This window comes from Papio anubis, chromosome 4 (genome assembly GCF_008728515.1).
Source record: "Papio anubis isolate 15944 chromosome 4, Panubis1.0, whole genome shotgun sequence".
Classification (NCBI taxonomy): domain Eukaryota; kingdom Metazoa; phylum Chordata; class Mammalia; order Primates; family Cercopithecidae; genus Papio; species Papio anubis.
In genome coordinates, this window is record NC_044979.1 from 181,891,583 (window position 1) to 181,918,420 (window position 26,838).

At 46.6% G+C, this 26,838-nt stretch overlaps 1 protein-coding gene across 6 annotated transcripts in view; it reads left to right on the forward strand.

Moving 5' to 3' along the window:
- PRMT2 (protein arginine methyltransferase 2) overlaps positions 1-24,566 on the forward strand; it is a 32,468-nt gene extending 7,902 nt beyond the window's left edge. For 2 of the 6 annotated variants that reach the window (XM_021935407.2, XM_021935406.2), the window contains exons 3-11: positions 1,476-1,580; positions 2,251-2,433; positions 7,422-7,583; positions 8,538-8,702; positions 17,687-17,862; positions 20,108-20,237; positions 21,058-21,194; positions 22,857-23,028; positions 23,756-24,565. In XM_021935407.2, coding sequence (XP_021791099.1) covers positions 1,476-1,580; positions 2,251-2,433; positions 7,422-7,583; positions 8,538-8,702; positions 17,687-17,862; positions 20,108-20,237; positions 21,058-21,194; positions 22,857-23,028; positions 23,756-23,788 — 1,263 coding nt within the window. In that variant the 3' untranslated portion in view covers positions 23,789-24,565. Of the gene's footprint in view, positions 1-1,475; positions 1,581-2,250; positions 2,434-7,421; positions 7,584-8,537; positions 8,703-12,614; positions 16,945-17,686; positions 17,863-20,107; positions 20,238-21,057; positions 21,195-22,856; positions 23,029-23,755 lie in introns of those variants that run through there. The other 4 variants (XM_017956336.3, XM_021935408.2, XM_021935409.2 and 1 more) reach the window with 4 other exon arrangements.
- Positions 24,567-26,838: the final 2,272 nt, after the last annotated feature.

Sequence of the window (26,838 nt, forward strand, 5' to 3'; positions counted from 1 at the left end):
AAAGTGATTGGTATCTGTTGAGAGTGTGGGAAGATTGGCTGTTTCCTCACAGCAAGCAGCCCAAGGAACACCTTACTGGAGGGCACTGGGTGGTAAAACCAAAAGCCGTAAAGTACGCATAGTCTCGGTCCATCAAGTTCATGTTCAGAGACTTACCCTAAGAAGATTAAGGTACATGCAGAATGATTTATGTTGAAGGAAGTTCATCTTAACATAATGTAGAATAGTAAAAACTGAGAAGTCCAAATGTACGAGACTAGGAAACTGGATAGGTAAGCCATGATAATTCATAGGCTGGAATACTCGACAGATACTAAATAGTGTTAGAAGTCTATTTAATACGAAAAATGTTCAGAGTTTATAGAGTGAAAACCATAGGTCACAGGCTTATTGTATGAACCCAGTGAACGCTTTGTACTTGTGTTACATGTCCACTTTTTTAAAAGTCTGAAAGTATAAATACCAGTGTGCTGTCTGTTATTATCTGTGATCAGTGAGTGAAATTACAGTGAAATTTTCTTCTGTGTACTTGGTGTTTTCACACATTTTCTAAAGTAAACACGAATTACTTTTATGTTTAGTAAAATGTGTTTAAAGTGTTTGTGTTGAGACAGGGTTGATTCATTGAACTGGAGTGTGTGATTTGAGGTTCTGCCTCTGCAGTGATGTCTTCCAGGCAAACTTATTCTTGTATAAAGTGGACGACCAGGCATGGTGACTCATGCCTGTAGTCCTAGCACTTTGGGAAAATGAGGCAGGTGGATTGTCTGAGCCCAGGATTTCGAGGCCAACCTCGGCAACATGGCAAAACCCCATCTCTACTAAAAATACAAAAAATTAGCTGGGTGTAGTGATGCACACCTGTAGTCCCAGCTACTTGGGAGGCTGAGGCATCAGAATCGCCTGAACCTGGGAGGCAGTAGAGGTTGCACTGAGCTGAGATCATGCCAGCCTGGGCAACAGAACTAGACTCTGTCTCAAAAAAAAAATAAATAAAGGAGGGGTTGGGGGAGGCTCCAAGGAACCATGTGGGTCCAAGCTGGGCTCTGCTGCCTCATAGAAGTTTGTGCCCTGCCATCAGCTCTTTCCACAGGCCCCTGACTGTGCCTGCCTGGGACGCTGGGCCCCCGGCTCTGTCCTCACACTGGTTTCTCTTCGTGGGGTTGATGATCACGTTCAGGAAGCATGGCCGATGAAGAACAAGGGCTCCTCACCAGATAGACACTGGCAGTGCCTGTTTCTGACTTCTTGCTTTGATGTTCTCTTTTAGGGTCCAACTCATTTTTTTTAAAGAAATTTAGAGTGAAGGTGACAGCCTTTGATTATAGTAGTAAAGATGATCCAAATGGTTTGTATAATAAATACCTGGACACATGAATCTGTATTTGAAATTTGAAACCATCCTAATAACATAGCCAAAAAAAAAAAAAAAAGCTCCCACGTCCTCTCCTCACCCTTTCCTTGTTTTTGAGCAGGAAGAAGAGCCTGCTGAGTACAGTGAGGCCGGTCTCCTGCAGGAGGGAGTACAGCCAGAGGAGTTCGTGGCCATCGCAGACTATGCTGCCACCGATGAGACCCAGGTAGCCATGCGTGGTGGACAGTGCTTTGTGGTTTTCAGCATGTTCAGTGGCAAAATGAGATAAATTTTGCAGAGGTCATATCAAAGTTAAATGAAGAAGTATTCAGATGCTTAGGGCCACACAAGACCTGGGTGTGAAGCTCACAGCCTAACCAGTACTGCCCCAAGCACATGTGAAAATACCAGGTGTGGAGTGGGGACCCTCAGCCAGGGGCAGAAGCACCTGTTCTGGTTTCTACTTGGAATTTAGAACCCACCCAGTTGATGAAAAGTGAGGCTACCAAATATATCAAGCTATATCTCCTTGGATGTAGCTTCGTTTACTTTGTGACAGGAATTTCTTAGCCTAAGCCTCCAGTAAGTCAGTTGGCATAGTTGAGTTACAATGAAGAGGCTGTTGAGAAATTCTCTCCTAAGCCATTTGAAAATGTTTACTCCTTTTTTTAAAAAATATCAGTTAAGCTGTGCCCTCCTTTCAGGTAGATGTTCCAGAGGTATCGCTAAGTTGTGGTGTCACTTGCAAACGTTCTTAGTTGCTGTCATTACCCACTGACTGCTGTTTGAAATCTCTGTGATTTTGTCACCATCGGTGGGATTTATTACTGAGCCACACTTGAAATACCAATGACTGGTTTTCTTATGGAATTGAATTTTAACTTTTTTTTTTCCAGCTCAGTTTTTTGAGAGGAGAAAAAATTCTTATCCTGAGACAAACCACTGCTGATTGGTGGTGGGGCGAGCGTGCGGGCTACTGTGGGTACATTCCAGCAAACCATGTGGGGAGGCAGATGGATGAGTACGACCCGGAAGACACGTGGCAGGATGAAGAGTACTTCGGCAGCTATGGAACTCTGGTATCGTTTTCTTAATTCGCTGTTCAGCTGGCCAGGCGGTGGGTTCTCTCTAGCTTTAGTTCCTACTGTATCGTTCAGAGCAGGTCCATAGTCTTGCAGGCCAGAGCGTCTTTGTTGCGGCCACTCAGCTCTGACATGGTTGTGTGGAAGCCACTGTGGATGACACACAAAGTGTACAGGGTTGTGTTCCAATAAAACTTTATTTATGGACCCTGAAATTTGAATTTATACTATACAGTTTTCATGTGTCACAAATTATTCTTTTGATTAAATGATTTAAAAGTGTAAAAACCATTGTTTGTTTGCAGGCCATCCAAAAACAGGTGGTGGGCTAGATTTGGCCCATGGCTTAGTTTGCTGACCCCTGGCTTAGAGATACGATTTTGAGCAGTGAGATTATGTGCATGTTCTCGCAGCATTTTTTTTTTAAAGTAGTAAATTTTACTTTAAAAATGAAATTAGACTGGGTGTGGTGGCTGACACCTGCAATCCCTACGCTTTGGGAGGCCAAGGCAAGAGGATCACTTGAGGCCAAGTGTTTAAGACCAGCCTGACGACATAGTGAGAAAAAATAAAAAATATAATTTGTCTCTACAAAAAACTATATATATATAATTAGCTGGGCATGGTGATGCATGGCTGTAGTCCCAGCTACTCGAGAGGCTGAAGTGGGAGGATGGCTCAAGCCTTGGAGGCTGAGGCTGCAGTGAGCCATGATGGTGCCATAGCACTTCAGCCTGGGCTACAGAGCGAGAGCCTGTCTCAAAAAGAAAAAAAAAAAGAATTCTATAAATCTGTGAAGAATAATACTTAGGTCAGGTGTGGTGGCTCATGCCTGTAATCGCAGGACTTTGGGAAACTAAGGTCAGAGCATCACTTGAAGCCAGGAGTTCAAGGCTGCAGTGAGCTATGATTGCGCTACTGCACTCGGGCCTCGGTGATTGAACCAGACTCTGTCCCTTAAAAAATAATAAAAGCCCAACTTCTAAACAGCTTACTGAATTTTTTTTCCCCACCATAGAGAAATTGCCTATAACCTGATGATCTAGGCAACAATCTCTGGTTACATTTTAAAACTAGATGAAAACAGTTACTTGCAGGGTGAATGTTATAAAAATAATGTTAGGTGAAAGAAGGAATAGGGCAAAGAATCTGTAACATTTGACTCAATTATATAAAGTTAAGAGGCCACATTAGAAGGTTTTTTGTTTGTTTGTTTTGAGACAGAGTTTTGCTCTGTTACCCAGGCTGGAGTGCTGTGGCGGGATCTTGGTTCACCGCAGCCTCTGCCTCCTGGGTTCACACAATTCTCTTGCCACAGCCTCCTGTGTACCTGGGACTACAGGTGCGTGCCACCATGCCTGGCTAATTTTTGTATTTTTAATGGAGGGGGTTTCACTATGTTGGCCAGACTGGTCTCAAACTCCTGGCCTCAAGTGATCCTCCTGTCTCAGCCTCCCAAAGGGCTGGAATTACAAGCATGAACCATCGTGCTCGGCCAGAAGGTACTGTTTGTGAGTGCACCTGGGTGGTGAGACTGAGGGCGGGAGTGGCTCCCCTGAGAGTTGGTTGGAGGTTACGTGCTGGTGGGGGAGGCTCTGGGACCAGCGTGGCTGAGTCAGAAGTTCTGACGTGCTGGCAGTGTTCTGGGGTTGGATATAGATACAGAGTTGTTTGGATATAGAGGTGTTTGCTATACAACTATACTTAATAAACTGTGCAGATACTTTTTATTGCTTTTTATTGCACTTTTTTGTAGGCATGCCATACTTCACAGTTAGAAGTGTTAAAAACTATTCATGTCTGTACATGGTTAGTGATGTCTATCCATTAAGGAAAGATACATAATGAAAGGCCAATGCCAACCTCCCAGCTCTGCCACCTCTCAGCTCAAAGAACCACTGCCCACCAGATTCCTCTGTGCTTATGAAGTCCAAGTGACACCTAATTTATTTTATGTTTTTAATGTATAGAAAAGGCATTGTTCCAACACTCAGGTCGTCACCTTGCTCTTTTCACGTAGCTGTATTATTTTGAAGATCTCTCATATTGGCACCTGTCACTCTTTATAACAGCTGCAGAGCATTGTGTTACTCTAAAAGGATCCTGTTGCTATTTGGACAGTGGTTATTTAACAGCTTTTTATCATGATAAATAATGCTGTAATGGAGTCCTATATAATCCTGTTAAATGCTGTTTAGAATTACTATAGGGTAAATTCCTGGCGGGGGTGTGTGTGGTGTGTGTGTGTACACATGTGGTTTCCTTAAGTGGATGTTGCCAATTCGCCCTCCAGAAAGATTTGCTAATTACACACAACTAAGTGTGTAATTTAAGTTTGTGCTGCTGTAACAAAATACCTTACACTGAGTAAATTATGAAGAACAAAGCTTCGTTTCTCGCAGTTCTGGAGGCTGCGGGGGTACTGGCATTGGTGTCCAAGATGGCGCCTCATGGCTGTCCTCACAGTGAAGGTGGGAGGGCTGGGAGTGCCTCTTCCACCACAAACCCTTTCATAGTAACCTCCAAAGGTGGCCTCTTAGTGCCATCACACTGGCGATTAAGTTTTAGCACATGGATTTTTGGGGACAGTTCAGACCATGGCATGGATCCACTGACGGTGTGTGAAAGCCCATTTCCCTGCCACAAATCGAAGTGAAAAAGGACTTTGATCTTAAAGGTTAAATATGGCGTCTTTTAATTTTGATTTCCATTTTTTAAGTAAGATTGATCATCTTTTATGTGTTTGTTGGCCTTTTGTATTTTTTCTTTTTTTGTAAACTTTCATATTATTTGCCCCTTTCTTTTGATTTTTGTTGATTCATGTGTTAATTTAGCCTGAATTTGTGAATTTTTGTGACTGTGTGAAATTTTTTCCCACATAGAACTTTTTTCTTTGTATAGCCTAATATGTTTTTCTTTTCTTTGTGATTTCTTTTTCTTTTCTTTGTGAAAAACCTTCCTCACTATGATTATAAATACCCACACTTTTTTTTTTCAGAACTGTTATGATTCTATGTTATTTTAACTTTTTATGTTTTTTAGAAATGGTGTCACACTCTGTCGTATGACTGGCTGGGGTGCAGTGGTGCAATCATAGTTCACTGTAGCCTCAAACTCCTGGTGTAACGGACCCTCTCACCTCAGTTTCCCAAAGTGCTGGAATTACAGGGGTGAGGCACCCCGCCTAGCCTTCTGATCCTATTTTAAACTGTGAGATTTCAAATCAATCTATAACTTATTCGTTGTAAAAAATATAATGTAAAATTCCGCCCTAATTTATGCCACAAATATCCAGCGATCCCAGCCTCAGTTACTGGACAGTTCCCTTCCCATTGATATGAAATGCTGCGTTTGTCGTGCTCTGGATTTCAGGGGTCTGCTGCAGAATCGCTGCTGTTTCACTGCTCTGTTTACTGCAGTTCCCAGTGATTCATCATTTTCATGCACCTTTGTAGATCTGCAAGAGCTAGGTCTCCAGCAGTTCTTTTTTTTTTTTTTTAAAGCATTTTCCTCATTAGCCTTGGGCACTTACTGTTTTGAAACTAATTTTATTATTCTGTTGTGCTTCCTCCTTTAGTAGGTACTACATGGAATGTTTATGTTAATTTTGGGAGAAGTGACATCTTTTTAACATTGATTCTCAGTCTCCCATTACTTCAGCTTTGTTTAATATCTTTTAGCATTTTAAGATAAGGATAATATCTCTTTATCATACATGGTTTTACACTTTTCTTGTTCAATTTGTTCCTAGATATTTTTTATTATTACTATTATAAGGGGTTGGGTGAAGTGTTCTCTAAGTACCAATGAGATTGACTTGGTTGACAGTGATGTCCAGGCCTTCCACAGTCTTACCAGTTTTTCTGTCTTCCTCAGTTGGTTACTGAGAGCACACTGTTGAAACCTCTGGTGATATTTGTGAATTTATCTGTTTCTTCTTGCATCTGTATTGGTTTTGCTCTATGTATTTTGAAGATCTGTTTTTAGGTACAGAAATATTTAGAATAATCATGTCCTCTGGGTGAATTGATTCCTGTGTTGATGTGAACCGATGGGAACCTGGTTTGCTCTGAACTGTGTTCCGTATGGTGCTGACGTAGCTGCTCCAGCTCTGTCTCCATTGGTGTTGGCACTGTAGGCCTTTCCCATCCTTTGCTTCCGGGCAGGAGAGTTGGGCCTTGCTTTGTTGTCTGTGCCTCCCACCTCCTCCCACCTGTCCCTTTGTTTTTTATTCCGCGCAGTCTTGGGAGGCTCCATGGTGGGCTCTGAGGGCCTCGTGCAGGCTCCTGTCTGCTGGTGTGGTCTGGGCGCAGTCCTTGCTCTGCTCCTGGCTGCTGCCTGTCTTCTTTCTGGCGATGCTGTTTCTACGCTGGGCCTTCTGCAGCTTGAGAGTGCTGGTGGGAGGGGTGCAGCCTGTCCTCCAGCCCGCGGCTTTGCTGGCTGCCCTGAGCAAGCCTTTCTCTGCCTGCTTTCAGGGTGGCTGATTCTCATGTGGGTGTCCTTGGGTTTCAGGCATTTTCCTCCCTCAGGACAAGGCTGGGTCTCTCGCTTATCCCTCGGGGCACTCCCCAAGAACAGGAGGGGTGAGCTCATGTGTGCAGAGGACTTTGGGGGACCCCCTGCCCACCTACGCTGGCCCCTCTCTCATGGTGTATTGCTGTTTTCTGTAGTCGGACACCTGGCCCTGGGGAGTCTCGTTGGGATGCGGTGGTCCCTCCAGCCTCAGTGGTCCAGGTGACACTGCACCCCTGTGTGCACAGTGCTCCCTCTTGCCTGTCTGCTCGCCTGGCCATGCTGTGCTGAGCTGAGGGACTCCAGAAGCCTGTACTGTTGCTTTTGTGTTTTGCTCATATTTTTAGATGTGGGGTGGCGGGGTCAGGGGTCATCAGCTGTGGCTCTGACCCTCCATCTCAGTCCAGAACTTGGCATGGCTCTAGTCCAGAACTAGGTCACAGGCAGTGATTCCGAATGTGCGTTTCTTCCAGAAACTCCACTTGGAAATGTTGGCAGACCAGCCACGAACAACTAAATACCACAGTGTCATCCTGCAGAATAAAGAATCCCTAACGGATAAAGTCATCCTGGACGTGGGCTGTGGGACTGGGATCATCAGTCTCTTCTGTGCACACTATGCGCGGCCTAAAGCGGTGAGTGGGGTCTCGGACGCGTCCCAGGTGTTTGTGCCAAGGCTGGTGATGTCCGAGGTGGCCTCTGAGTGTGCTAACTCGTGACCCTGCGCTGTTGAGGGCTCACTGGTGACTCCGTGGTGTTGGTGAGCATCCTCGCAAGTGTAGCTCAGGGTCGGTAAAACAGCAGTGTGTTGAGACTGCATGCTAGAGGCTGTGGCGCCCACGTAATGAGTCACAAACAGCACAGACAGGAATAGAGCAGAATAGAAAATATCCCATGAATTGCACAGGGCGGGGTATGTTCTGTGAGACATTTATTTCAGTTGAGTAGACAAACAGGTGCACCCACATGTCTGTGCTGGGCCTTGGGTATGGATGGTCCCACGGGGATGGGATGGGTGCACACGCTGGGCCCCCTCCCCACTCCTCTTGGGCCGTCTGTGCTGTGCTGAGCTGAGCCGAGCTGCAGCCTTGGAGACTCCTTACACAGTGGGTGGGGTCGCAGCATGGTGTCCACCCAAGTCCAGGCTCTGCAGGACCCAGGGCCCAGCACTTGGGCACTTCCCACCAGACCCTTCCCTGAGACCCTGGGTTTGAAACTGTCTCACAGGCCTCAGATGTGGCACAGACCAGCATTGTCACTTGGGTGCTCAGAACTTGCTGTGCTGGTCATGGATTAAGATTGCTGTGCGTGTGGCAGCCGACTCGGGCATGCGAGGCTTCCGCCCACTTGCAGCCCTGCGTCTGTGTCTTGTGCAGGAGGTGGGGGCAGTCGGGAGGGTTAGAGGCGGCTCCTTTCTGGGTGTCCCTGGAGGGGCAGGTGTGGCCCAGCCCTCGCTCTCTCTGCTGTCTGGAATGCTGCTTCCCTCTTGTGTCATTGACCATTTCTCGTATGCTGGTTGTGACTCAGGAGAGTAGATGATGGGCCGTGTGCAGGCTGGGCGTGCACTGACGGTGCTTCTGCTGCTGCAGGTGTATGCGGTGGAGGCCAGTGAGATGGCACAGCACACGGGGCAGCTGGTCCTGCAGAATGGCTTTGCCGACATCATCACCGTGTTCCAACAGAAGGTGGAGGACGTGGTACTGCCCGAGAAGGTGGATGTGCTGGTGTCCGAGTGGATGGGGACCTGCCTGCTGGTGAGGGCGGGCGTGCGGGCAGCTGGGGGCCAGGGCTGGGGGGCTTCTGAGCACAGGCTCGGCTGGGCCAACCTCAGGATCTCAAGAGTCATGCATGATTCATTTTGATGTTTTCCCTATTGTGAGGTATAATTAATTTCTTGTGTGGACATTGGCTCAGTGTCTTGAATTTTCACCTGATTTAAAAAATGCCTTTATGAGAAATTTAAGTCAAAGTTCATGTAACATTTTCATGAGTGATTTACATGAACTGTGTTCTCGGGAATCTGTAAAAATCCTGTGCCTAACAGGTAAGGCTGTTTCTTTAACGCCAGTAGGGCCTTCGTCCCTGGCCAGGGTCTTCTCACCTTAGACTGGCCCCAGTGACGCTGTGAAGCCACTTGGGTATCTGTGGGGCCAGCATGTGCCTGGCCTGGCCTGGGTCGTTCACCCTGAGTTTCGCATGTGGGTGGAAGTGGACTGTTTTCTGGTTGCTTGCGAATATGCCCTGCACAAACACTGTCTGCTTGGAGGGAAAGTGACGGGAGTGTGGCTGGACGCTGTCTGCCTGGTGCTCTCCTCCTGGGCTCAGCATCCTGGAACACAGGACATCGGAGTGGAGCATCCCAACCTGAAACTGCGTCTCAGTGTAGAGACCCAGAAAGATGGGGTCTGGGTGAAGGAGTGTGAAATATGGCTGCTGCTTCTCCAGGAAACGGTTTCCCGTGGTAACAGATGACATTGGCTTTTAGTCCTGTTGAAATTTTGTTGTCAGAAGATAAATGTAAATAGACTCAATGTCCATGCTGTGACTTGGCTTGTTAATAACGTCTGTGGAGCCATAAGGTGACACACTAGAGAAACGGGCTCCACTCCCCATCCCTGCAGGGGCTTTCGCCTTTGCCCCTGAAAGCTGTGCCCATTCAGTAAGTGTCTGTTGACAGCTCGTGCCTGGCTACGGGGACAAAAAGAGGACAGAAGAGGAATGAGGCTGTGGTGAGGCCAGGGGTGTGTGGGCACTGATGTGGGGAAGCCTGGCTGCTGTGGTGTCCGGCTGTGCCCTGGGTTAGGTGAGAGGGACACAGGAGGGACGCGGGGCAGAGGGAAGGGAGAGGAGTAGCCACTGTGTTCACCATGTTGCTGTGTTCCGGGGCTGCCCAGTGGCCGGATTGGCCAGACTGTGTTGCATCAGGGAGGCAGAGGCCAGATGTAGGGTACTGTGTGTCTGAGGACTTTGTGCCACATCCTGGACACCGAGGGGAGTGCCAGTGGTGTGTGTGAGTGATGGAGTAAGAGGTGGGCTGTGTTTTGGAGGCCCCTGGGTATGTGTGGCCGGGACTGGAGGCCAGGGACTGGCTGTGGTCCAGTCCCAGCATGCAGAGGCCTAGGACAGCCTGTGTGAGGGGAGGCCCCTCTGTGTGGGAGGTGCACAGACTTCCAGGACTGACTGTGGCTTTACTGTCAAGATGCAGGAGCCAGGGCTTGGCATGGCACAGGTGTGGAGATGCAGAGCAGGGCCAGCAGACAGGATGTGCTGTTGGAGGCCTGGCGTGAGCAGGACGGTGCCTCCCAGCCCTGATCCGCAGGGAGTGGGCCACCAGGACGGGCTGGGGGCCAGGGTAGGGAGGACCTTGGGGAGGGTGAACATCTGTGTGGGTCTTGAACACAGGACGCCCATCCGATGTGCAGGGCCAGCTGTTGATTGGGCAGGGGGGACATGGCTGGGGTCTTGGTGGGCGTTGGCCTGGAGGGGCCACCCTGAGCAGGACTTTCGGAGGAATGCTGGGGCAAGTTCAGACAGGACCATGTGGTGTTTTTCTCCTGTGCAGGCAGTGCAGGGGGTAGGCGGAGCTTTGCAGGTGAGGGCTTGAGGCAGCTCCGACTTCAGACTCTCCCTGGGGGGATTGAGGGAGCACCACCATCATTACTCAGCCCAAGGAGGCCCAGAACAGGGCAGATGGGGCTGCAAGAATTCCTGTGGTGATAGTTATTGGGGTACAGGGTTGGGAGGCTCTGAGGGAGGGAGGGTGTGAATTTGGGAGTTGTTGATGCAGCTGCACCCACTTCCACTTTCCGTCCCCAGGCTGCCCCTCTCCTGAGCTGCCGCATTCTTCCCTGCACCTGTGCGTCTGGCCCCCTTCATGTCCTCATTGCCTGCTGTCTGCCTTTCCCCTGCACCTGTGTGTCTGGCCCCCTTCGCGTCCTCATTGCCTGCTGTCTGCCTGTTCTCAGAGCCCCTCAGCCCTCAGGCCTTCATCTCTAATGGTCCATCTTCCTACTTGGACGCTGACATGTAGTAAAAGTCTGAGACAGGGAAGAGTGCATGTGCGTTTACATAGGAGGGGCAGCTTTCAGTCAGTGCAAGGGCATGTAGTTATTCAGAGATGGTGCTGGAACGATTGATTTGGAGAAAAGAGTCCCTTCTTCACACCATCTGCTAAAATAAACCTCAGATGGGCTCAAGAGTTAAATATTTAAGAAAAGGAGGAGACATAAAAAAATTGCTAAAAGTTTATCTGTTGTTAGGATGGGAAAGGTCTTTCTAAGATCCAAGTTCATAATGAAGCTGTCAAATAAAATATTTGACAAAAAATTCCCCTTCATACATTAGCACAGCTAAAAGTTATTAAATGGTAAATGAAACTAAAGAATTGCAGCTTGCGTGACATAAAGAGTTGCAATAAGAAAAACATAAAAAGATACCTCATGGAAAGTGAGCAGGGACTAGAAAGGCAGAGAAATGCCAGAGGCCAGAAGCGTGAACATTGTTTAATGTCACCAACAATTTAAAAGTAACCTTAATAGTTTTGACCTGGGAAGTTGGCTGAGCAGTCCTCTAATATCTGATGCTCCCCATGCTGAGGTTGTGGGGAAATGCATACTGCCGTACATTTTTTGTCAGTGTGAATTGATAAAGCCTTTTCAAGGAAAATAGGACAGAATAAGTCAAAGAGCATTACAGTTTTTTTGTTCTTCCATATTTTATTATTCCAGACGCAGCAAAGTTCTGAAGGAGAGGCAGTAAAGATACCACAGGTTTCCTAGATTGTCAACAGACCATTTAATCGTTTTTGTTAACAAAGCAGGTGACAATGGAGCCCTAATTTGCGTGATCATTAGTTGTTACATGATCTTGCTTGTTCTCCAGAGGACACACTCAGCAGTCTCCCACTAGCCAGTGGCACTGTAGGTGCAGAGGCTGCCTCCTGGATTTCAGGACGCTTCGCAGGATCACTGAGGGTCTCCGTTACACATTTGGTAGAATTCAAAGACTGCCAGACTCAGTCTTACTGTTGTTAGTGTATTAGTGCTGTCATATGTGATGAGGACATACTATATTCCATTATTCTGTTTAGCTCAAGGAAGAATAAAGAATTTGGACCAAAATTCCAACCACATTATGACCAATTTTCTAAGCAAAAGAAATGAAGTAACTGCTGAGGTTAACAAAGATGTAATAATTCTCTTCACACAGCCTTGTACTGTTTTATGGACTGTATTATCACAAATGCTGAGCTTAACAAAAATCTTTATAAGTCAGCTCATGAAAACAGGCACGTGGCCAATAAGAATTTAATTTCACACCAATAAAACTGTAGACTTTGGATTTATTTAGGGTTGTTTGCACATATTTATAGAATGTGTAGTTTAGGTGATGGGACAGCTCCCCATCAGTAAGGCCCTGGCTGAAATGTATTTGCCTTATTTACACAACAAGAGGATGAGAGTAAACACGGCACTTTCCATTTGTGGCACTGAAGGACGATCTACACAGGGCACCCTGCAGAGGCCACAACCAAGGCCACCTGGCTTCCCAGTGGGACAGGCCCAAGGGAGGACTTCTGGCCCCTTTACTTGTCGTTCATGTTTTATGCCTTGATGTTTCTTTTTGGTTGCATCCCTGGAGCTCATGTAGATGATTTTACTTTTCAGAGGTGCTAGTTCTGGTGCCCACACACACACACACAAAACCATCAACTCTTCTGGATTCCTTGGTTTTAGAGCTTGCCTCATGCAAAGCACAGAGACATCTTTTTCAGGAAACACCACATGCTTGAAGGACCACTTGTGGCTGCACCTACATCTCCAACCAAGATCTCTTCACCTCCTTCTACAACAACGCACTTTGTCTGCACTGAGACAAAAAATAACAGCCTTTTTTCTTCTCTTGATTTTTTTTTTTTTGGGCCTGGAGCATTTCCGAACTTTCACGTCATAAAGAATGCAGCATAGTTAATTGGCAGCTAGCACTTGTGAAGGCACATTCACCTCAGGGGAGGAAGAAGGAGGAGGAGCTGGTGTGTGCTGAGATTGCAGAGTGTCCTCCTTCCCAGCAGCTGGACCCAGAGACCAGGCACCAAAAATTTTTTGATGAAATTATCCTAAGGAAATAATCAAATTTGTACAGAAATGTATGTTAAAAAATGTTTATGGCAGCACCATTTAAAGTGGGGAGAAAATGGAAACAATAGAATTGTAGCAATATGTATGATCATTAAAAATTATGTTTTAGAAAGATTTTTAACAAACTTTGGAAAAAGTTGGTGACATTTTGCTGGTTTTTAGAAAAGCACAAAAAGTATGTACAGTATGATTCCAATTTTGTGTTTAAAAATTAGACATAGTGGTAACCTAGCTTCAATTCCAGGTAAGATGGAGAAGGCACACCCCTGTCATCTCTCCCACTGAGTGCAGTTATAAATCCTGGAGAACAGACAGGGAGAAACTATTTGAGGACTCTGGAACAAAGACATAGTAGCAGTTGATTGGTGAAGAAGACAAGAATTTGAAGTACAGTCAAATATCTGTGGGCTCCATATCTGCAGATACAACCTACATGTATTGAAAATATCTGAAAATAAAAATAATAACACAACAATAAACATCAATACAAATAACAAACCAATACAGTAACTAACAGCTAGTTACATAACATTGACATTGTATTAGGTAGAAGTAATCTAGAGATGATTTAAAGTCTGTCGGAGGATGTGTGTAGCCTGTATGTAAAAACCACATTATTTTATATGAGGGACTTGAGCATCCAAGGATTTGCGTATCCACAGGGATCCTGGAACAAGTCCCCCATAGACACCAAGGAACAACTGTATTCCTGAAATACTCTTGAGTTATCATTTTCCCTCTTCTCCCTCTATGTACATACATAGAGTGTATGCACATAGAGTGAGAAGCAAAGAAGGTCCATGAAATGGACCAGTTCTTTTGAAAACTGCAAATTACCACAGTGCATCTAACATGAAATAGATAACCTGAATGGTCCAATAACTAGTAAAGATACTGAATTAATAGTTTAAAAACCCTCTGAAAGGTAAATCTCTAGCCTAAATGATTTCACTGGTGAATTCTGTCAACACATTTAATGAAGAAAAAGCTTCCAATTCTAAACAACTTCTTTCAGAAAAGAAGAGGGTACACTTCTTCACTCATTATATGAGGTAAGCGTTGCCCTAATATCAAAACCAAGGTTAACACAAAATGTGAAACCTACAGACCAATAACCTTCATGAACGTAAATGTAAAAATCCTCAAGAAAACATTAGCAAATTTAAACCAGCAGGATATAAAAGGAATAATAATACACCATAACAAAAAAGGAAACTATCCTTGGAATGCAAGGCTGGTTCAATATTTGAAAATCAATCAATGTAATCTACCATATTAACAGTCTGAAGAAGAAAAATCATGACTACATCAATTAATATAGAAAAAAATTGACAAAATTCAACATCAGTTCATGATAAAATACTTAGCAAACTAGAAATGGAAGGAAATTTAACATGACATAGGACATCTACAAAAAAACCTACAGAAAATCCTAAGGAATCTATGAGAAAACTCCCTAAAACTAGTAACGGAGTTTAACAAGATCACAGAGTGCAAGATCATCATACAGAAGTCATTTTTGTATCTTTGCAGTGTACAATTAGAAATTAAAGAATATCATTTACAGTAGCTTCAAAAATATGAAAGGCTTAGAAATCTAACAAAACATGATCTGGACGCCGAAAATGATGAGATGATAATGAAAGAAATCCCAGAAAACCTAAATAAATGGAGAGATAAGGCTCAACCTAGTAAAGATGTATGTTCTTCTTAAATTGATCTGTAGACTTAATAAAATTCCAATTAGAATCCAAGCAGGATTTGTTCTTATAGATAAGCTCATTATGAAATGTATATGGAATGTAAAGGAACTAGTGCTATGGTTTGTCCCCATCAAATCTTATGTTGAAATTTGATCCTCAGTGTGGTGGTGTTGGGAGATGGGGCCTAGTGGGAAGTGTTTGGGTCATGGGTGTGGATCCCTCATGAATAGATGAATGCCCTTCCTCATGGGTAAATAAGTGAGTTCTGGCTCTCTCAGGTCCCAACAAGAGCTGGTTGTGAAAAAGAGCCTGGCACCCCCACTTGCCTCTGCTCTCACCCTGTGGTCTCTGCATGTGCCAGCTTCCCTTTGCCTTCCTTCCACTGTGAGGGGAAGCAGCCTGAAGCCCTCACTAGATGCCCAATCCTGAACTTTCCCAAACAGCAGAACCATGAGCCAGATAAACCTCATTTCTTTATAAATTACCCAGCCTCAGATATTCCTTTTTGGCAACACAAAAATGGACTAAGAGAACTAGAGTAGCTGATACAATTTTTAAAAAGAAGAGTAAAGTTGGAGGAACTACACTACTTGATTTTAAAGCTACAGTATTCAGGACAGTGTGGTATTGGTGAAGGGACAGACATGTAACTCAATGGAATGGAGAAGAAAAATAGATTTCTACAAATATGGTCAATTGATTTTTTAACAAAGGGTCAAAAATCAATTTAATGGAGAAAAAGTCTTTTCAGCAAATGTTACTGGAATAGTTGTCATCCATATGTAAAAAACAACACCGCAACCTCACACCTTATCCACAGCTGAACTTAAACTTGATCATAGATCTAAGTGTGTAAAATATAAAACTATAAAGCTTCTTGAAAACAATCATAGAAAATCTTCATCACCTGGACTTGGGCAAAGAGCTTTTAGATATGACTCTAAAAGCATAATCCATAACAGAAAATGTTGATAAATTGAATTTCATCAAAACTAAAAACGACTGCTCTACAAAGGGGTGATACTAAGAGAATAAAAAAGACAAGCTAAGATTAGGAGAAAATATTGCAAAGAATATATCCAGTGTATGTTCTGAATATACAGAGAAATCTCAAAACTCAACAGGAAGAAAAGAAGCCAATTGAAAATGGGCAAAAGACTTGAACAGACAGTTTGCCAAAGTGGATATACAGATATCAGATACACACATGAAAAGATGTTCAACATTGTTAGCCATCAGGGAAATACACATTAAAGCCACAGTGAGATATCACACCTACTGAAAAACGACTAAAAAAAAAAAAATCTGATAGTAATACCAAGTGCCATCGAGGATGAGGAACAGCTGAAAGTCGTGTATTGCTGGAGGGCTCATGCCACTGTGGAAACAGGTGAGTGCTTTCTTACAGAGTTGTATGTGCACTCACCTTATGCCCAGGAGTCCCTCTCCTGCGTATTCAACCCAGAGAAAGGCAAGCTGTGTTCACATAAAAACCTGTATGTGAATGATTATACTAGCTCTCTTTATAATTGCAAAAAAAACTAGAAACAACCCCAGTGTCCTAAATCAGGATAATCCTTAAGGATAAACTGGTGCATCCACACAGCGGAATACCACTGAGCAGTGAAGAGGAGCCAGTTATTGAAACAGGTAATTTGGAGGAACCCAAGAAACAGTACAGTGAGTGAAAGAAGCTTGCCTTGAAAGGTTATACACTGTCTGGTTCCATTTATACGACATTCTCAAAAAGACACAAGACCATAGGGATGGAGACCAGATTGGTGGCTTGAGAGGCTGGGGCGGGGGAGGGCATGACCACCAGAGGAAAGTGTGAAGAGTGTTTTGGGGTGGCAGAGCTGTGTGTATGCTGGCTGTGGTGGTGAGGACAAAATCCACACAAGTGCTAGAGTTCGTAGACTGTACACCAAAACTCAGTTTCGCTATATAACTGAAAAAATGAGATTAAAAAATTAGATGTATATATTTTTTGTGTGCATGTGTAGAAAAATACTTGAAGGTAAGCTGCAGAGTGATAACAGTAGTTCCTTCTGGGTACTGGGTTAATATGTGATTTTTATTTTTGTTTGAGTCTTCATAATTTTTCTACATTTTCCATACAAAACATGTATGACTTCTATAATAAAACCGGCTTGAGATTATTTAAGGGAAGCAAAACACTTCTGTTGTTTCTCGTCAACTACAGGATGAAGTGCAGGCTCCCGGGTGGCTTGCAAGGGCCACAGGCCTTGGCCCCACCTCGCTGGTGCTCCCTCTACTCCTTTCTCTGTTAGAAGCAAGTTCTGGTTCCGACAGAAGGCCTGGCCTTTGAGGGTGCTGGGTCCCCATTTCCTCAGTCATAGATGTGATGTGCTTCCCTTGACTTGGGACCTTCTGAGGGATGCAAGGTGGACCAAAGGACCATGTGAATGGCCAGGGCATGCCTGCGTGGCTTTCGGTTTCTTAGGGAGTGATTTCAGTCTACTTAAAGGGCTGTGGAAATTTGGAGAGGACTACAGACTAAATATATTTTATGTAACAGTTGGGATCCTGCAACACTTCAGGGCTCTTTCAGAATCTGGTAGTTACGAACTCTTCAGTGACTGAGACGGGACAAGAGTGAAGATTTGTCCTTGCTTTTAGCTCCTCTCCAGTTCTTAGTTCTAATGGGAAATTATGTGACTTAAACCCAGGCTGTGAGATGCATCAGTGACCATTACATGTGGGCATAAAATAAACCCTCGAGATATTCTCTCGCATGGTACACTGGCCTAGGCAGGAATATTCTTGAGGCTAAAACTGTAGAACTCTTGGACTAGTGTTATTAAAATGGTGGTGAGAGGGCCTGTGCCGCCACAGGGCCTGTGATGTGTCTCCTGTGTGTCTTTCACTCCTATGCAGTTTGAGTTCATGATCGAGTCCATCCTGTATGCCCGGGATGCCTGGCTGAAGGAGGACGGGGTCATTTGGCCCACCATGGCCGCATTGCACCTTGTGCCCTGCAGTGCTGATAAGGACTATCGTAGCAAGGTGCTCTTCTGGGACAACGCGTACGAGTTCAACCTCAGCGCTCTCAAGTAAGTGTCCACAGCTAGGACTGGCACTGTCTTGTGGGGCCTCCTGGTCCACAGTCTGCAGGTGGGCCAAGGCCCTGGGAGATCACACACTATGGTCGGATAAATGAGGGTACCTGTGCACCCAGATAGGACAATCTGTTACAGCATTGGAGTAATTAAAACAGTATGGTGCTATAACAAGAAAAGACAGATGAGCAGAGCAGGGTAGAATGCAAGGAACAAAAAATTTTTTTTTTTTTTTTTTTTTTTTTTTTTGAGACAGAGTCTCGCTCTGTCGCCCAGGCTGGAGTGCAGTGGCCGGATCTCAGCTCACTGCAAGCTCCACCTCCCGGGTTTACGCCATTCTCCTGCCTCAGCCTCCCGAGTAGCTGGGACTACAGGCGCCCGCCACCTCGCCCGGCTAAGTTTTCGTATTTTTTAGTAGAGATGGGGTTTCACCGTGTCAGCCAGGATGGTCTCGATCTCCTGACCTCGTGATCCGCCCGTCTCGGCCTCCCAAAGTGCTGGGATTACAGGCTTGAGCCACCGCGCCCGGCCTGGAACAAAAATTTTTTTCGTATGTGAAAAAGGTTGCATTACAATTAGGAGGGAGTGAGGGCCGAGTCAGCAAATTATTCTGGAGCAGTTGATTAGCTCTTGTTCTCTCACGCCATACGTGAAAACTTAATTCTGCATGGAATCAACGTCAACGACAGACATCCATGGGGGCCTGTGTGCACCATCTTAGGTGGAGAAATGAGCAGCAACAGTGGATGGAATGGACCCTGTGCTGGATAGAATCTGGCAGTCTGTGTGGTAGAAATCAGCAGAAACGCGACTGTGAAAGCAAACAAGTAATTAGAGAAATCATGTGCTGACAGGTCTTGGAATCAATTAGAAAGGGATGACTAGCCAGATGGAATTATAGCCCAATCACGTGAACAGGCAAACTACAAAAAATAAAATTACCAATAAATATATGAAAAATTATAATGTTGTTAGTAGTTAAAATGCAAATTAAAATACATGCTGTTTTCCCTACCCGACAAGCAAAGAGTAAATTAAAATAGTAGCCTGGGCTTGCCTGGCAGTGGCAGGGAGGTGTGGCTGCCGGGGCCTTAGAGGTTGGCATCAGGCCGCCCACCCCAGTCACTGCCAGAGCCTCCCACCTGAGTGTTCCTCCCGGCACTGGAAGTCAGTGGCCATCCAGAGGAATGTGGTTGAATTGCTGTATATCCGTCTGGTGGAGCACTGCGGTACAGCTGCTGAAAAAGAAACCATAGGTTTTTAGGGATGTGTACTGATATTTAGAAAGGGTTTAAGAGACAGTAAAGCTTGGCAGAATAAACCATGTATACAGAATGGATGTTAGTTTGCATAAATAAATTTATATAAATATGTCTGGGGGATAAAAATAAATATCACAATGCTAAGACAAGCATATGGGGAATTTAAACTTTTCTTTGTACTTGTCCATTTTTTCCAATTTTTAAATTCGTAATTTTTTATCAGAAAAATAATCAGAAATATGTAAATATAGTGAAATCTTAAACATTCACTTTTATTTGGTATTTCAGAAGTTACTGCTTTGCTTATTTTTTAAAACATTTCTGTGGTAAATAATAGGTGACTTACTGACAAGCCCAGTGCAATCAGTGATGGGGTTGGCAAACGGTGACACACAGGGGGCCATGTGGCATCTAGTGTCTGTTTCTGTGTTGAATTTGTGTAACAACAAAGGAAGTGTTTCTCCTGAAACTCGGACTCACTCAGGCCACCTCAGCTCTTCTAGTTCCTTAACGTTTATTATAGAGTAACCTACAGCAGGAATACCGCTTTCATTTACTGTTAATAGAAAATCCACAAAAGATATTTTGAAATCAAATAGATTCTAAAACTAGGCAAGACACGCTGCAACTCCCCTTGTCCTCTAGGTTATGAGGGGTGAGCGTTGGTTTCCATGTGCTCAGATCCCATGAATGAGACGTCACAGGGAAGCGCCCAGTGACTCGCAGGCTCCTGAATGCCTCCAGGTCAGGCTCGGGAAGGCTCTGGATGCCTGGGTAGGGTCTGGGTCCTCTCAGAGCGGGAGGCACCCAGGGCCTCTGGAGGCCTGAGGGCTGCTCTGGGGGTCCAGGGCCCCAGACGGTGGCTTAGCATCCTGGTGACACAGAAGAGAAAGCACTCACCGCGGTCCCACGTGTGTGTTTTGAAGCCTGAGATGTTTGCAATGACTCTCAACAGTTGCTTTGACCTTTTCCCCTAGATCTTTAGCAATTAAGGAGTTTTTTTCAAAGCCCAAGTATAACCACATTTTGAAACCAGAAGACTGTCTCTCTGAACCGTGCACTATATTGCAGTTGGACATGAGAACCGTGCAAATTTCTGATTTAGAGGTGAGAAAAAGATGAATTGCTCCTTACATTAGATAATCAGTGACCATGAAACAGACCAGATTATCATAAACCTTCAGTGAGCGCTGGGGGTGTGAGCAACTAATTATTTTATTATACAAATAAGTGAATTTATAAAACGTTTGCTACTGATTTTTTCCAGTCTTTTTTCTTCTTTACGTTCTATTTTGATTCATATTGTACATCATTTTCTTTATAGATGTCTCTAGCGTCTTCATTTTAGATTTATGTTTAATATTCTCAGCATCTTCAAAATCAAATAAATTCTATTTCGTTTCATTATGGTATTTGCATTACAGTTTTTTTTCACGTGTTTTTAGCCACCCTTCATGACAGAATTGTTAAAATTCCCTCCGCGAATCCCTGTCTGTGGCCGCGCGGGGGCGCTCGTGGGCTCTGGGCGGGTTCCCCGCGCCCCGCCCTGCCTGGCGCCCCGGTTGGCGCCGCGTCTGGAGATGGGGTGGGCGGCGCGGGCGCAGCTGTGGTTTTTAGTTCGTTCTGCGTGGAAACGCCCAGCCTGGAGCTCTCCAACGCCTTAGCCTGAAGAGCTGAGCGCCGAAAAGATTCCGCAGGAATCGGGGGCGGAAAACTGGGCGCAAGAAGCTCAGATTGCTTGACACGTTTCTGACTGAAGCGTCTGAACTCGTGATGCGGGTTTTGGGGGTGGTTTCCCAGGGCGGGGGCTTTTCTGCGGTTCCTGACGCGTTCAGCGTCTGCGCGGGGCGCGCGGAGGGGGCCGCCCCATCCCGGCCCTGCGGTGCCACGCGGTGCCCACGCGTGCCTTGTCGTCTGCTTGACCCAGACCCTGAGGGGCGAGCTGCGCTTCGACATCAGGAAGGCGGGGACCCTGCACGGCTTCACCGCCTGGTTTAGCGTCCACTTCCAGAGCCTGCAGGAGGGGCAGCCGCCGCAGGTGCTCAGCACCGGGCCCTTCCACCCGTGAGTGTGCGGGGCGGGCACGGGGTGCGGGGCGGGGGGCGCGGAGGGCGGGGCGGGCGCGGAGGGCGGGGTGGGGGGCGCGGTGGGGTGGGCGGCGCGGAGGGCGGGGCGGGCGCGGGGATGGGGCGCGCAGGAGGGGGCGGGACGCGGCGTGGCGGTCGTGGCGGGTGGGCCACGTGGGGTGGGGGCGCAGGGTGGTGTAGACACCGCAGCCTGTGTGCCTCCTTCCGGGTCTCGCCCCCACTCTGGGCCCAGCCTGGGGCGTCCACCCCCACCCCCAACAGCCCCAGCGGGAGGAGCTCCCTGTCTTCCCGCCCCCGAGGAGCACCCACGGCTAATTCATGGTCCGACCCAAAGCGCCTCCGCAGGACGCAGGGGTTCACCTGACGGTTTTGGAGGGTTTTGGAGGGACAGTTGTTTTTTGGGACACATTTCCCCTCCAGCATCCTGGACACGCGTGGCGGTGGAGCCGCCTTTGGGGCCCAGCAGGCATTCCCTTTGGAACTGGGGTGGGGTTGGCTGCCCCGCTCTGGCACCTGCCCCGCCCTGGCACCTGCCCTGCTACTCCCCAGCGTGATGGCCCCACGAGGGGACCCCGGCTCCAGGGAGGTCGCAGACGTGTGGAGTTGATGCCCTGGCCTGGCATGTGGTCCCCATCACAAAAGTCCTGTGGTAACCTCTCTAGTGCCGTCACTGAGTGGAGGTGGGCAGCTTGGAGGCTGGTTATACCCACCCCCGAGTCTGGGGGCATGGAGGGAGCAGTGACCTGGGGCACAGGCTGGGGTGAGGGGTGTGACCAGAGTCAGGGAGAAACTGGAGACCTGAGGAGCCCCCCATTTCACTGCTGGCCCCACTGTGGACAGTGGGAGTTTGAGGGGCGACAGAGCCTGAAGAACTCAGAAATATTTCCAGCGCAACCCAGTGCAGAATCCTAGCGTTTTACTATTTTCCCCCAAACGTGACAGTGGTCCTCACATTGTAGCCGTCAACAGAAGCGACTCCTTGGACCTGATTCCATCCGTGTACACCACAGTTTAATGGCAGGAGCTAGATCACCAGCCTCTGCAGCTTAGGCGAGGGCACAGGAAGGGGGTGCCCAGCCGTCCTCCTGGCGGGCGGAGCAGTCAGACACCACACAGGACCTTTAGTGCAGCCGTGTGTCGCCTGAGCTTCCACATCCTCTGGGCCACCCAGGGTGAGCCGTGCACACCTCCAGGAATCTGAGTGGTCTCAGGAGCAGCCTTGTGTTTGGCATTGGCAGGATCTGTCTCACCAGCGTAACTTTGATCCCAGTGTATCCCATAGAGTCCCTTTAGATCACAGGGCTGGGGGTGTATCTGCCCCCTGAGTTAGCCTGAAAAGTCAAGCTTTGTGTCCCTGGGCCCTCAGGGTGGACTGCCAGCCATGTGGGTTCTGCTGAGGGTGAGAGCCAGTGCGAGCCTGAGTCAGCGCCCCAGGGGCCATGTGGAGACTGCCCTCGCCCAGCCTCCAGGTCACACACACCCCTGTCTTGCAGCATCAGTGCCCCGAGGGCCATGTGGAGACTGCCCTCGCCCAGCCTCCAGGTCACACACACCCCTGTCTTGCAGCATCAGTGCCCCGAGGGCCATGTGGAGACTGCCCTCGCCCAGCCTCCAGGTCACACACACCCCTGTCTTGCAGCCTCACACACTGGAAGCAGACGCTGTTTATGATGGACGACCCAGTCCCTGTCCAAACTGGAGACGTGGTCACAGGTTCAGTTGTGTTGCAGAGAAACCCAGTGTGGAGAAGGCACATGTCGGTGGCTCTGAGCTGGGCTGTCACTTCCAGGCAAGACCCCACATCTCAAAAAGTAAGATACGTATTTGTAAGATTCTGTCCTGTGGGTGCCGGTCCTCAGGGAGACAGGCCTGGGTGGTGGTAGTGATGGCAGATGCTGGCCCACGCTGGGGCCCACGCATTTTGCGCACGAGTGATTTAATACACAGAAAGTGCATGCTGTTACTGGCTTCATTTCCCATCTGACAGCACAGGAAGTGGAGGGCTCTGGCAGGGAAGTCAGTTCCTCAGGTGACACGGTAAGTGAGGGAGAGCAGAGACCCACATCAGCCTGAGGCCCCTCGTGCCATGTCCAGAGGGGTCCCCAGATGGGCAGAAGCCTGAGCTGTGCCTCGGCGCTCCCTTTACACAGGCCTCTGTGGCTTCCCAGGCAGCAGTTCATCTAGGTGTGTTGTCCGTGATGTGTGTTCTGACTGGCAGCCTTTGGGTCCGTGCATGAATTCATGTGTAGCTCGCCCAGCTCACTTGGGCTTCCTGTCTCAGAGGCTGCTGAAAATGGAATGTTCTTCTTTGGACTCAGGATTAATGTGGGAAAGAAAATAAAAATAAATGGTTTTCCTTCATTTTTTATATTTGTTTTGTGCTTTGCTTTGTGATCATTTTTTGTTAAAAGTTTGTCATTTAAGAAAATTCTGCACCTGAATATTGCTCTCTTGTCCAATATCAAACCATTAGGAAATGTAGTGTGTTAATCAAATGATTTATTATCTGACTGACCTGTTGTCATTTATCTGTTTCAGGTTGGAGAAAAAGTGTTCCCAATCTGGAGATGACAGTTGAGGCTTTATTTGGAAAGCAGTGTGCGTATCCTGAGGGGTGACGAACACAAGCAACCCAAGATGCACCTGGCTGCTGCACACTCCTGCGAAGTCGGTGACCGTTCACGCCACATTGACCCCTCCCCAGCCTGGCAGGTGACGTCAGGGCCCTTCACAGACAAACACGCTTGGGCTCGGCAGGAGCTGCCGTGGCCACCCCCGCTGCCCAGTGTCTGCCCTCTAGAAGTAGGCTGTGTTTCTAGGTGTTCACCCGTGGTGTCCACAGTGCTGACCCGTGGCTAGGTCAGAGCTCCATGTTCCTAAGCTAGGTCTAGGTCCACACTCCTAGAACGCCCGCATATCAGCCTGTGTACCCTGTGACAGTGACTGTTCCCGCCTCCTGTGTTAGTGGTGCCCTTACTGCCATCGCTCATCCAGTCGTGTGGGATGTAGGATTGCACAGGGCTGTGCCAGTGCCGTGTAGGGAACACCGCCCTGGCTCAGCGCGGGAGCTGAGGTGGCGATGCACGCGATGGGACTCTGCATGGGATAGTTTTGTAGACGTCTTCCAAATAAATTATGTGTTGGCGCATTGCACATGCTCAATAAATATTTTTAAATGAGTGAATGTCATTGTGTATCCTGTTTTACGCATATATGTTATTTTTTGTAATTACAGGATCATACTATATACATTGCTTTGTAACCTTTTCTCAGTATTGTGAAAAAAACTTCCATATCAGTAGATACAATTTTTTGTGTGTTTTGATTTTTATTAAATTTTATTGAAATATAGGCTGAGTGCAGTGGCTCACCTCTGTAATCCCAACATTTTGAGAGGTTAAGGTGGGATGATTCCTTGAGCTCAGGAGTTCAAGACCACCCTGGGCAACATAGTGAGATCCTATCTCTACAAAATACAAAAATTAGCTGGGCGTGGTGGCATATGCTTGTAGTCCCAGCTAGTCGGGAGGCTGAGGTGGGAGGATCACTTGAGCCTAGGTGGTTGAGGCTGCAGTGATCTAGGATTGCACTGCCGTACTCCAGCCTGGGTGACAGAGCAAGACCCTGTCTCAAAACCCAAAAAACAAAACTGAAATATCAAATATATATTGAAAACAGCGCTGGTCGTGGGTACCTAGATGATGGCATTTTATAAAGTGGATGCACATGTAACCAGCATCCAGTCCAGGACACGCTACTGACTCCCCGATTCCCCTTCCGCTCAGTGCCAACCCTCTCGAGGGTGGCGTCCTGACTTGTAACTGTCGATTACTCTTGCCTGAATGGAATTGTACACGTGTTCTTTTGCATCTGCCGTCTCTAATTAAACATTGTGAGACTCATCTATGAGTTTCAGACAGTGTGGTTGTGGCTTACTTTTTCACTGTGGCATAAGTATTCAACTGCATGAATAGACCACAGTTTGTGAATCTTATTTCACATGGTGTCCTTTTGGGTTGTTGCCAGGGTTTAGCTATTATGATTACTGAGACTGTGGACATTTCCGTGTATGTGTTTTGGTGCATGTATGGACACATTTCTGTTGGATGTACACTGTATACCGGCTTTTCAAGTCAAGGAATCTAACATCGCTGCCAGCTGTGCATGAGAGCTGGCATCCTCATCAACACCCAGTGTTGTGTTTTGCATTTTACCTGCTCTGGTGGGCGTGTGGATTTGGTATATATTTCACTGATGACTAATCCAGTTTTGTAGATTTGCTGCTCATTTGGATATCCTGTTTTTGAGGTGCTTGTTTAAGTCTTTGGCCCATTTTACTATTAGGGTTTTTTTTTTTTTCTAGTTCTAATTGAGATTCCAGGTATTCCTGATATAGTCTGGCTGAGTCCTGTAACACATATTTTTGTGAATATCTTTTTCCTTTCAGTGGCTTTTTTTTTTTGAGACAGAGGCTTGCTCCATCGCCAGGCTGGAGTGTAATGGCACGATCTCGGCTCACTGCAACCTCCACCTCCAGGGCTCAAGCGATTCTCCTGCCTCAACTTCCCGAGTAGCTGGGATTACAGGCGCCTACCACCATGCCCAGCTGATTTTTGTATTTTTAGTAGAGATGGGGTTTTACCATGTTGGTCAGGCTGGTCTCGAACTCTTGACCTCAGGTGATCCACCTGTCTCGGCCTCCCAAAGTGCTGGGATTACAGGTGTGAGCCATCATGCCCAGCCTCTGTGGCTTTTTGTGCTCTTAATAGGAGTATTTTGATAAGTAGAAGTTCTTAAATGTCATATTGTCCAATTTGAAATTATATTTTCTTTTATAGCTTGTATTGTTTTCTCTTGCACTTAGATCATATACTCCACCTGGAACTGATTTTTGTTGTTGATGTGAGGAGAGGGGTTAAACTTTATTTTTTTCCCCCTAGAGATAGAAGCTTAAATCGTTGCTTTCAACCTTTCTTCTTTCTAATACATAGATCAGAACTCTTAATTTTCTTTAAAATTGCTTTAGATGCAACAATGAATTTTGATATATTTTCAGTATCACTCAGTTTCAAACGTTTTCGGATTTCTGTGACAATTTCTTCTGGTGTGCCATGGGCTTTTTAGAAGTAAGCATGCGGCTTAATTTTGAAAGGTGGGATTTTTTAGTTACTTTTTCTTACTGATCTCTGGCTTAATTCCACTGTGGCCAGAAAACAAATTGAGGAATGCTAATCCCTTGAAATTTGTTGAAACTTGTTTTATGGGTCGGTACACGTCCGCTATTCGTGTGCACTTGAGAAGAAAGTGTATTCTGTTGTTGAGTGCAGGGCTCCAAATACGTAATTTAGATCCAATTTACTACTTGTGTTGTTCATCTAGTTGGATATTTACTGATGTTCTTGTCTGCTTATCGAGTCTCTGTCTTGGTTCAGGCTGCCATAACAATACCACAGACTGGGCAGCTTAAACAGCAGGAATTTATTTCTCACAACTCTGGAGGCTGGGATGACCAAGACCAAGGTGCTGGCCTCAGTTCCTGCTGAGGCTGCTCTTCCTGGCTGGCAGACAGGCACCTTCTCCCTGTGCCCTTACTTGGCAGGAGAGAGAAAGGGAGTGCTCTT